This window comes from Paecilomyces variotii (assembly GCF_004022145.1).
Source record: "Paecilomyces variotii strain CBS 101075 chromosome Unknown C8Q69scaffold_1, whole genome shotgun sequence".
Classification (NCBI taxonomy): Eukaryota; Fungi; Ascomycota; class Eurotiomycetes; order Eurotiales; family Thermoascaceae; genus Paecilomyces; species Paecilomyces variotii.
In genome coordinates, this window is record NW_021167140.1 from 439,497 (window position 1) to 451,256 (window position 11,760).

The window sequence follows — 11,760 nt, forward strand, 5'->3', positions numbered from 1 at the left end:
GCGACCAACGCCGGCCCTTCAATAAGATTCTACTTTGCATCCATGTTTATTCAAGCGTGATGTTGTAATCACATCTAATACCTGCCCCATTAGAATTGCTGCAATTGACTTCTATGGACGAGTTAACTAATCCCTTGTCTGCAAGGGGACAGGAAGAAAGCCCTAGGTCACAAAGAGAGAAAAACTAATAAAAGATAGTGTCAAGCGTTTGAAATCCGCCTCAGTTATCCACCGACCCATTTAGAAGCTGGTTGAGAATATCCAATGGGCTCGGTTTCACATCACCATCTTGTTCAACAATGTCGAAGACTTCCTCCACATTGTCTTCTTCCATAGTGCTATTGGCCGATTCGTGCACCGACAGCTGTCCAATTGAGTTCTCGTTCACGTCATGGTACGCGGGATGACTTTCGTCAAGTGATTTCTTCTCAGGTTTATCGTCGAGATCGAGCAAGTCGAAGTCGGCTTCAAGGCACACAGGCGCAGTAGACGCAGAAGAAATGAACCTCGCGTGGGACGACTCCGACAGGCCGAAGTCAAGCAGGTCGTCCAGTGAGTCGATACTACTGCTATTCTCTGTCATATCTTGACGCGCGGAGTGAACGTCGTGTGTAATGTTGTTCGAGAACGGATCATGCTGGAATAATTCCAAGAGCTGACCTGAAGGCTGAATACCCTGCACAGTTTCAACATCGGTCCGTATGCTGTCATCAATTAGAATTCCAGTAGCGCGACCACGATATTTCTGGGATACAGGCCCTTTCCCATGGATGTCGTGCTCGCGGTTGATAGTTTGCTCATAATCACCCATTGCAATCTTACCCAAGATGGTTGAAAGTACCCATGGGAAGCTGATAAAGGGAAGCTTATTCAGTTCTGGAACTTCTCGGTGAAATTGCAATCCATCGTGCACATCCTTCTCACGATATTTATTCAACGCAGTGACCATATCATCGTGTGTAACTTTATACATTGCTACTGCTAAGGGGCTTAGCAGCTCGAATGTCCGTCCGCCAACCTTTTCGTAGCATGCGTTTCGGAAACGTTCTCGGAGAGAAGAAGACAATGCACCTAGCTCTTCGTGGAATTTGTAGTCTTTACTCATGTTCGCATGACTGAGAACAAAAGTGGACCACACCTCGAATTCAGTTTTGATTTCGTGTTGCGCCATAATTCTGCGCATGGATGCATCGTATTCATCTTTAAGGTCTTTGGCGAACTGTTTGAGATCGTCGCTAGGCTCAATATCACAGTCAAGGATCCGTTGGTCAAAGGACATTTCCAGATGAGGAACGAAATTGACCCGATCAACATTGTCGTAGAGTTGACCGAGGATCTTCCTGGAGGTATAGATCTTCTCCTTCGGCTGATGCTTCTTCTCCATAAAGTGAGGCCACATTTTCGGTGTCAGATTACGAGTCATCCTAGCGGGCGCTCCAGTTTTGTTGTAATCTACGGCATCTGAGTGCAACTGCGCGAGACGTATGCACTTCTCTTCGTTCACACCTCCCTCAAGGCGATCTGCAAAGGCAAGATGAGCTTGTGCGATACGTGGCAGATGATCGTTCTTCATGTATGTGACGAAGAACGAAGTGATATCATTAACGGTGACATCACGATCCAAATCATCAGCTTTGGTGGCTGTATAATCCATAGGTGCACGAAACCAATCCTCTGGAAGTAGATCTGGATCCCAGATCACGAGATAGTCGTCACCATCTAAATCACCGCCAGAGCACATACTTGATATATCGCGGTCTCCAGTCTGCGGCATGACAATGACGTCCCTGTGCTCTCTCAATTGGGGCACGTTGACAGCTTTGACAACACGAATATCGCCGGGGTGAAGTGAGGGATTGCGGGCAAGGATACATGGTCCCTCTATGACTTGATAGCTCCCACCTTGGTCTGGACGCGATACCTGTACAAATATTTCAGGAAGTGCAGCTAGCTTCTCTTCGTATGAAGCATCTTTGTCTGGCATATCCTTCTCAAAGTGGCCTTTCAGAATACCGAGATCATCCATGCATCCAAACAAGCAGGCTCCCTTATCGATCGCAATTTTCGCTTTTTCTTTGAGATATTTGATCTGCCAGGCACGCCACAACTCAAGAAGTGACATGACGAAAGGTTCCTTAGCCTGCTGGAAACCGTCTTCAACCATCTTACCGACGACCAAACTCATCTGATTCGGATCGACATATTTCTGTAGTAGGCGAATGGCGTGGGACTCGCTAGTCATAGCTTCATCAAGGCTTCCAAGCATGGCACGCATCTTTTCAAGAAAGACTTGATCTTGTATTCCAAGTGTTGATAGAACGATAATCAATTGACGGTTCAAAGTAGCCATACAGAACTGAGACCAGCGAATGATCTCCAAGCCGTTATGGATGGCAGCGAATTTGTATTGGCTCTTGCGAATGTGGATTTCCTGTCTCTGCGCTTCTGGGGAGACGGTCAAGATACCCTTACAGCCTCCGAGGCGGAATTGGAATACCGAAGGAGGGTCCCCAGAAGGGGTCTTTATTTTCAACTCGGTCTTTGCCATCTCAGCAAGGAATTTGGATATCCGGCCGACTCCGTCAGAGAAAGTATATCCATTCCGGACGATGTCTTCAATCTCGCATACTTGAACGGAACAACCCGTCACAGCCCGAGTTGTGGAGAAGCATTGTCCCAGCCTGGCAGCGTGCTTGGCGATATTTCTGATGTTGCCGAAACTACCCATCCAAGCACGGATATTCGAGGCTGTTAAGTTGGGCAAAGGAGCGAAGAAGTAAGCACCATGTTCACGAAACTGTGAATTGCCAAATGCAAGGAATTCGTAGTGCCGATCACCTATAGTGATGCCGTTCGCCATCGTTCTCTTGATCCTGGTAAACACCTCGTCCATCGTGTTATTCTCCGTAGAGTTGATCCTTCCTTGCAGTTTCTCATCCGTGAATCGGACCCGGAGGAATCGATCGGCATGTTCAATATAGTGACGTATAACACGATTTGTGATATCGACAGAGGGAGTGTTGTAGTAGACCGTGCTAGGGGTCACCTTGGCAGAGCGCATGTAACAGCAGTAGGAAGGGAGCCTAGTTTTCGTAACACCTTTCACAAACTTTATATTGAATATTTCCATCGGGTCATGATACACTATTTTCTCTGTCGACACATGCTCCAGTAGTCGTCTCGCCTTAGCCTCGTCCATAGCTGCAAGTTTGTCGATGAACTCCTTCTTGGCTCTGAATTCGCTGATGTAGCCGTGAGAAAGGCAGACTTCCAACTGGTATCTCACCGAAAAAGGAAGAGGGACATAGTCATCTTCGACCAAGTATTCTAACGAAGATGACTGCTTTGATTGACGGTTATCAGGCGGATCGATCCATTTCCATATGCGGACGATTGCTGCTGTCTCGGGACGCTGAAGAGAAAAGTTACTGTCGGACTCGATAATAACATTGAAATCTCTTAGCATATCGCAGAGCATTGTGAACTGGCCCTTGTCATCGACATCTCTGGGATACGTGATCCGGAACGTGGTCCATTTACCTAAACAGTACAAATAAGCCATGGCAGTCAGCATCCACCCGGATCCGTACTTACCGATATCGATCAATGGCTTTGCTTTGCGCAGACAGACTGGAAGAGGCGCCAATTCTTCTGGGGTACGGACAATGTCTGTCTGGCGGTACCATGTATCGGCATCCCTCCAACTGTTATCAGCGTCCACAAATGATGATCCAATGTTTCTAATCTTGCGGTGGTAGACAGGCGGAGTGTCAAGGGTGAAGGCATGGGATATGGGATCTGAAGGGGAATCTTGGATCTGAGAGATGCGAGTCAACTGCGAAAAAGGGATTTTGAGACGATAGTCATGAAGGCGCCCGTTCGAAAGGTCCTTCTGACGTGCGTTGAATATCGGTAGCTGGAAGCTGACAGTTATAGCACGTCTCCTGACATCCACAATGAGACTGGCATGCTCCTGAGAACCAGCTCCAACGGTCCGCATGGGTAACATCTTATCATTATCCCACAATACACCGATGTCCATCGTATGAATTGGCAGATTCTGGAAAACGAACAATATTAGTCAAATAATATCAAGTAGGACGGAGGAGCAGAACCTACGATCTCGGCCGGATAGGAGACATCAGGTCTCACTGGGCTTGGATTCTCACTGTTCTTGCGTTCTGTGTCCAGATGGACATATATGGTTGCCAGCCGTCCGCCAGAAAGCGTGATAGTATACGTGCCTTTTCTCCAGAAGTCTGAGTGCGGAGGTGGTCTGTTCCATGTCAGTTTTCCTTGATAGTGAAGATGAAATGAGGTGAAGACAAACTTGAAACGGATCTTTCCGCGGTGTTCTCGTCGACCGCGAGCATCCTCAAAGAGGTCAATTGAAAAGATATGGCCTTCATTTTTGAAGGCCTGCCAGAGGACAAACGTATTGGCCTCAGGTGGGACGTTTGAGAGGCTCACAGCGAGGGTTTCCCACGACTTCCAAGGAGCACGGATCAATGCTAGGGGCATCATTTGGGGCTGTGGTGACGGAACAGCCACCGGTATATGAGCAGCAGCCTGAGATGCACCGCGTTGTGGAGGCATCTGCGTGCCTGGGTTCAGACGTGGCGGTGGCAGGAGGGAGTTACCACCCCTGCCACCGGTGCCTTGAACCCGGCCAACCCCCATACTGGGTCCTGGTGCTAGATTTATGTGAGTCAGTGGTGATGGGAAGATGAAAGGCGAGGCTGTTGGCTGTGGACGAGGTCTTGAGTCTTTCCTGCGAGGAGGCATGCTGAGAGGAGTAGTCTGAAAGGGCAGGATGATATTGATAGAGTAGAAGATCAAGTTTGGACCCGTGAATGAGAGGAGTGGGAGTGAAGTAAGGCAGGATGAGTGAGGTTAAAATCTGGAAGAAGACAAGAAACAGAACACAAGGTGGAGGAGACAGGTGTTGCCACGTGAGGTCTTCCTTTTGTTGATAGCATCAAATTGGAGCAGATGACATCCTGATGCTGATAAACGTTGTGCAGATTCGATTCTTCGATGAAGATGGGAGATCGACTCTGCCTAGAGCCTACAAAGGAGCAAGTCTGTCTGATGTCCTCACCTGCTTGAGTGAGAGGAGGAGAAGGTGTCCTAGAAAGGACCTCCTGCCTCTTCAGTTCTTGTCTGTCTAGCGCCTTCCGCACGCGCTCCTCGCGCATGCGCCTGTTGCGATGGTCTCCACGACCACGACTTCCTCGCTGGCGAGGGCGTCTCTGTTCTTGAGTGCCACTCGCGGTGCTCTAGTAATATAGCACATGGATGATCAGTAAAAGTGAGATGCTATAGCAGTGCTCCTTCTTGGAAGACGAATCTTGTTAGGAGATGAGCAGCAGCGCCGCGAAGACGGACAAACAGAAAGACTTAATCAAATAGAAGAGACTGCGTCATGTTCCATGCTATGTAAAGCTTTCAAGGCCTCCGTTTGCATTGCATGTCCCCTGTTACACGAGAAGGGCATTGGCGATGCATAACAGCTGCAGCCCTACTGCAGCTATCCAGATAGACGTGACAAGTCGGGTATAACAAATAGACACCACAACGTAAGAAGCCTGCACATGGATAAGACTTACTTGGTCGGCATCCATGTCTGCTGTTTATCAGACTTGGGATAGTATATTGTCAGGACCATCAGGTCTAGAAAAAAGCAAAGAATATTAGCAGGGGTGCTGAGCTCTGTCTCTCATGTAAAGCAGCAACCCTCTGTGTATATACCGACAAGCAAGCGATCGATATAAATCAACTGGTTTTTGCACAGTTCTCAGTTATAATTGAACACATAGAGTAGTCTCGGGATACCCCAACAAATCTGTAATCACAAGGTTGTAGGAGCCAGCGTATATGCATGAAGGGAGTTTTTCAGTGCGGAAGAATACACACGTGATGCTGAACAGTCTTTGTTTAAGGTACTTTGGACAGATGGCGCAGTCGGTAAAACATGGCAATATCGTGATCTAGTTATCGATTTCTTTCTGAATTTCTTTGACAATGGTAGACGTCCCTCTCCGTTATATGCTGTGAGATAATAATGCTAAGACCAGGCACATACTAAGAAACAGAAACACCGAACCATCCAGGGTAGCTCTTGCTGTACACTCCTTTATCTTGTCCTTGATATTGCTGACTAGAAGAGAATAGTTATTGCAGGACTCGACGGATACCGTACCCAGAGAGCGAAACAGATATGGGAATATATGCACAATTAGAACACAAATCCTTCCATCGGTAAAAGCCAGACGCTCTAGTAGCTTCCTCGCGGGCAGGAGATCTTCGAGTAAAACCAACATATCGCAATGCATGGAGGGAGATATGGACACAGTATGCGCTATAATTCACATACAGAACGACTGGAGATTCATAGTGACCAAATTAGATTCGACTGAAAAGTTGGAAGAAGCCAAGCTGCACATCGGTGTCGATCTCAGGGGTTGCGGGAGAAGCTCTAAGGACTCGCTGCAATATCTCCGCATCGAAAATCTATGAATAGCGAAAAGGGAAAAGATCAAATGGTAAAAGACTGAGCGTCTCGAGACCAAGTGGAATCAATATTCACAATATCTTCTGGGAATAAATGCCAAAAAGGCGAGTCCTTTCATCAAGGGAAATAATACAAATATGCGGGACTCGAAGTTTAGTATGAGAACATAGAAAAGAAAAAGTAAAAAGACAAAAGGGAAAGAAGAGAATGAAATCAAAAAGCATAACCGAGTAACGCCGTCATCTGCAGAATATTTGCAATGTAAAACATTCCTTCCATCATCTCATCTCATAAGCCGTTAAATAAGAGTATCCACTCTCGATCGTCACTGTTATGCTGCTGCCCCTTGCTGGATGAGCAACTGTCGTATATCATCGTCGTGAGCCATGCTAAGTGGTGTCTTTCCTGTATCCGACACAGCATTAACATCAGCGCCGTAGGAGAGCAGAAGCTTGACAACATCACTGTGGCCATTGTTAACAGCCCAGTGCAGCGCTGTCCATTTGTACCAAGTTCTCAGTGAGGGGTTTGCTCCCTGCTCTAGCATCTGCTTCACATCACCGCTATGTCCGCCTGCGGCGGCTTTATAGAGCGGAAATTCGCCCCTAGAATCGAGCACATTCAGCTTGCTGGCCGAGGAGATTGACAGGGTCTCATCTGGAGTGTAAACCCTACCGGTTAATACTATATTCGAGATTTTCCCCTCGAGCTGATGGATCTTGTCTTCAAGAGTCTTTTTGTCGGCGCTGAACCGGTGCTGAAGCCGGGTGATCTCGGAGGTGGTCTCATCGTGATTTCTCTCCAGATCCACCCTGAGATGGTTGACCGTTGTCTGGGCATTCTCAAGTGCCTCTACCATTGACTGCTTTTCCGAGGAAAATTCTTCCTGCTGTCGCTGAAGGTCTTCTTGAAGGGTGCTGATGGTGATTTGAGCTTGTTTCAGTTCATCGTCAATAGCTTGTCTCGCTGCCCCTGTTGTCTCTATTTCTTGGGCGTGTGACGTCAAGGCAGTTCGAAGCTTGGACCTCAACTCGATGAGTTCGTTCTCCTTACTCGTGATAATGGCGATCAGATCTTGGAGAGACATCTTGGCGAGCTGGTCGTTGCCGATGCGAGCTGAAATGGTCGTTGTGGCGATAAGCTCCCGAGCGATTGCAACATAGTTGCTTTCTTCTCCGCTCGACTCGTGACTCTGACGCACGTTTGATGCTTCCAATGGCGATGCATAACCGTAAGCTTCTTTGAGGTCGTTCTCGGTGCGCTCCCCTTCTTCGCTTGCTTGATTGCGGTCCCACTGTGTGGTCACGATCATGACATTGTCCTGGCCCGGCCTTTGGAGTTTTGTAAACAAAGCTTGGTTTCTGGAGGCCTGTTCCTTGACATTTGTGTCTGTGATGTCGTGAAAATAGACGATGCCATCCACAGCACCCTTCGAGCCGGTGTAGTCCTTGAGGATGGTAGTCTTGACAGCATCTAGGAACTCTTTATCCGTCACCGAGAGAGAGGGGCAGTCCACAAGCCAGATATTTCTGTTTGCAAGGACCCCCTTGAAGATAGAAGCCTTGGCTCCATTCTGTGTATTTTGGTCACGAACGAGGTCGGTACCGGTAACTTCTTTGATGAAAAGGTCTCGCTCTGGTCCTTCGAATCCCAAAAGGGCAAGGATGACAGGGGCCGATGAAGGAGATTTATCGGGCGTTGTCCTATAATCATTGGGACGTGTTAGATCTTGATATGATAGAAATATTCGTTTTGTACGGACAGTAAGCACACTTACAGTATATTCCCCATTTTCGAAGACGTCAATGAGCGTACAGACTTTGAGAAACTTGATACTCGCATCATCTTGACGGTTGGAGTTGAGAGAAGATAAAGTAGCAGAAGGGTTATGAGAGGAGGAAGTGATGCTGAATGTTGTTTCAGACTTAACAGCACACATAGACGACAACAGCACCAACAACAGACAGCGTCACTGCCCAGCTGTTTCTCAACGCAGGGCGGGATGGATGTAGCCTTCGTGGATTGTGATTTTTGATTAGCAGCACTGAACAGAATTGGCACCTAGTTGGATGGTTTTATAAGGCTCTCTGACTCCACATCCCGGCCTTGCTATCGCAACATACAGAGGAGGCGTCTCCGGACTAAGAGAATGGAGTGCCCTAAAACACACTGACACGCATGAATATTGTTGTTAGTATACATAAAAACTGTGAGATGGCAAAACACATCACCCATGCAGGAACACGTGGATAAGGATCACCGCCATCAAATAGCTTGAAACAACCTGCTGATTGGCTGTCATAGCCAGCCTGGTCTTTTTTTTCTTGGGCACTAAATGCTCTAAACTGATATCATGCTGGCTATGGAGACTCTTGGAGGCGATAACAGTAGACGCTGATTTAGCATAGTAGCGCCCCATCACCCAGCCCCTCTGCTCATACAATGCGCGTCTCATCCCCCTCACTAAAAAGTGAGGGTATTACGCTGTTGCCTTATCTCTGTCTTGGTGACCTTTCCTCCCGCAGGATAAAGCATACTGCTAAGTATTTACCTAGCGCTGGCAGCTGCAATTTCCATGTTTAGCTTCAACTTCCCTCGCACTATGTATGCCACTTGACTGACGGGGTTTGCCGATTCTGAAGCTGGTGCCATAGCGAAGGTCCACATCACTCGGACAAAAATGGGCCGCGCCTCGCAATATTCCAAACCATGAAGCAATTGATAGTGACAGTCGCGCAATGACGAACCGCAGAGAAGATCCTACTTGCGCCCGGCAGGATTAGTGGACTGACGATGAAGAGCTACAGAGTACACTTATCAGGCGGGAATTCTAGTTCTTTCCTATCAGTTCTCCTAAAAGCACGGAGCACTGGCTTCATTTGGTAAAAGAGGCTTGTCGCGCTTATAAGAAAGTGTTTTGCTATACTCCGTAGTACTCCGTATGTATCTGAGAGGAGTGTATCCACAAACCGTCGGGGTTTAAGTGGCCGATATGGGATCAAATAACAGTTAACGGGGAGGTTGGGAGGAGCGAGTTCTCTTGACCTGGAGGGGTAGTTAGCGGTCAAGGACGCGGATCACCGCAGCTAACCGTTAGTCTGACCTGAGGCGCCAACCGCAGAGAGCTATCTAGACCACCAAGCTAAGCTAAACAAACGTCCAATGTTGCAAAATTTACAAGCCAGAAATCCATTGATTTTTATCTCGGCAAAAATTCTCAGCTCCTATATGTACCCCGAGCATCCCAAGGACCGTGTTTCATTTATATGAGGCTCGATCATAGCTCATCTTGCTTGATTGATGCCGTGTTAAGATTCTACAGACGACCTGTTAGCAGTCTATTCACAGCTAAGGTCCTCAAACGAAGAGGCTGCGGCGGAATTGCGCACAAGGTAGGTTTGGAGCTATTGTATGTATACGTTCAACACTTGCAGAACGGGAGTCATGGTTCTCAAGTCGGTCCCCGAGATCATATTTCGTGTTTGTTTGGGAAACACACTGTCCTCTTACACAAGCTTATTGGCCTCGTTGTTACGATTGGCGTTCTTAAACTCAATTGACCTCACCGCTTGATGGCGCACAGTCAACTGCGTGAACGACTGCCATCGCCACTAGGGACCGTTCACATCGAACGCGGAGAGATGGCCTGCAATGCAAGCCATTCATTTTGCAGGCAATAACTATTTTATTTCTCCGTTATATTATCAGAATGCGCTGTAGCCTCTCCCCGGTTCTACGAGGCCATCAAAGTCTCTCGTGAAAAGTTTTGAATTGCAAAATATATGATAGTAGCTGCGGAGGAGAACTATGCCATTTGTATTCCTAGATTTTCCTCTAGCGAAGAGGGAAGACGGCTCAGTTGAGTGACTATTATAAGACTAGGCCACTAGCTAAAGAGGATAGCTCTCCGAAAGAGCTTTAGCGGATATAGAGCTCATGCGAGGAAAAAAGTTAGCTGCCGTAGTTAATAGCTTTCTTTTTTGGCAAGTCTGCAGTAAACACGGAGAAGCCAATGCACTATTCTTGACGACCGCGACACTAGATAACTACAGCCGAATGTTAGGATAATCAGGTCTACGGAGTAGATTGAGAGATAGCAGGAGTGCTGATCTCTGTTTAAGTGGAACCTCTGGAATCAGTCACATTTCCTTAGTCGGGTCTATTGTCGTCCTTGTGACCCCCCAATGTGCGGCATCGAGCTCCTTCGACTCCTAAGCGCACTTATGGGACCGCAACGATATTTATAGTATTCCGTTTGTCACAAATATAGGAAGTACCTCGTAAACTTCGGGACTAGTTCTCTCAAGTTGGACGAGCCGATAAGAAAATGCATTTATCAGCTCGCTCTTTTTGAACGTGCAGTAGTTTCCAGGAACAAACTCCATCATACTAACAAGGCCATTCTTAACCATCTGCTCAATCCAGGTATGTGATAACTTGCTAACATATGATTCTGACTCGTCATGGGCGTAGTCTGCGAGGACGACGTGGTTATCTGAGACCATAGAACCCTTCTCATCCACGTAGGAAAATCTTCGTAGCATTGGTGATTTTGCCGGCGGCAACCCTCATATAAACGGTTGTACTCCCGTCGACTAACGGTGCATACCTTGGCAGGTTCGTGTGGACGATCTTCCAGGATCTCCACAAGTACAGTACATACTACATGGAGGGGAAGCCTGGGGTCTTCCAGTGTAGACCTCTTTCCTCGAGATGCGAACAACGGCTTCCATGAATTCTGCCATATTCTGTCGATTAGCTTCCTAATTCCTTATAACAGACAGAACCTGTCTGCCAGGGGCACCACGACGTCTTCTTGGCGGTCAAGCCAGTGCTTGATCGGCCATTTCCACATTGACCACATCTGTGATCAGACCCTGCTTGGCCAGATGTTCTAGCAATCGAGCAACCCGTTGTATCTGGGCTGCCTACCAGGTTTCACGAGGTCGTAGATTCCGATCTACCAGTTCGGAACCTTGTAACGAATACGGTTTATCTGCAGTTGGTGGTACCTGGTATTCCCAACTCCTTCACCTCTGGGTGCATTACCCAGTAGTGGATCTCCTAAGGCTAGCTTCGTATAAGTATAATCTGGAGTTAATGCACATATTATCTGTAAGTCTTATCGACAAAATCCCTAGTGCGTCTGGTAGACCCAAGGAGTATACACGCCATGCCCCTGATCACAGACACACCTAGCTCATAGTTATCGTACAAACAGGAAGCCGACTGGCTACGATGTCTTT

General features: G+C 47.5%; 2 protein-coding genes across 2 annotated transcripts; both read right to left on the bottom strand.

The window, feature by feature from the left end:
• Positions 1–85: 85 nt before the first annotated feature.
• C8Q69DRAFT_425418 (putative RNA-directed RNA polymerase (Sad-1)) lies at positions 86–4,692 on the bottom strand. Its single transcript, XM_028628424.1, has 4 exons — positions 4,331–4,692; positions 4,120–4,276; positions 3,595–4,060; positions 86–3,540 (listed from the first exon to the last, which is right to left on the bottom strand). The coding sequence occupies exons 1-4, from the start codon at positions 4,678–4,680 to the stop codon at positions 221–223; spliced, it is 4,293 nt and encodes a 1,430-aa protein (XP_028488607.1). The 5' UTR covers positions 4,681–4,692; the 3' UTR covers positions 86–220.
• A 2,153-nt stretch (positions 4,693–6,845) lies between these two features.
• C8Q69DRAFT_502513 (hypothetical protein) lies at positions 6,846–8,305 on the bottom strand (the record flags this gene model as incomplete). The annotated part of the gene is made up of 2 exons (XM_028632400.1): positions 6,846–8,217; positions 8,292–8,305. 2 exons carry the CDS (start codon positions 8,303–8,305, stop codon positions 6,846–6,848), a joined length of 1,386 nt encoding a protein of 461 aa, XP_028488608.1.
• Between the last annotated feature and the right edge of the window lie 3,455 nt (positions 8,306–11,760).

Bases quoted from the DNA above. Each gene is read 5' to 3' on its own strand.
- C8Q69DRAFT_425418 (XM_028628424.1), bottom strand. From the start codon at position 4,680: ATGGGGGTTGGCCGGGTTCAAGGCACCGGTGGCAGGGGTGGTAACTCC. The intron at 4,277-4,330 runs GTTTGTCTTCAC...GACATGGAACAG, and splicing joins CGCGGAAAGATCCGTTTCAA to ACCACCTCCGCACTCAGACT. The intron at 4,061-4,119 runs GTAGGTTCTGCT...TTCGTTTTCCAG, and splicing joins TCTCCTATCCGGCCGAGATC to AATCTGCCAATTCATACGAT.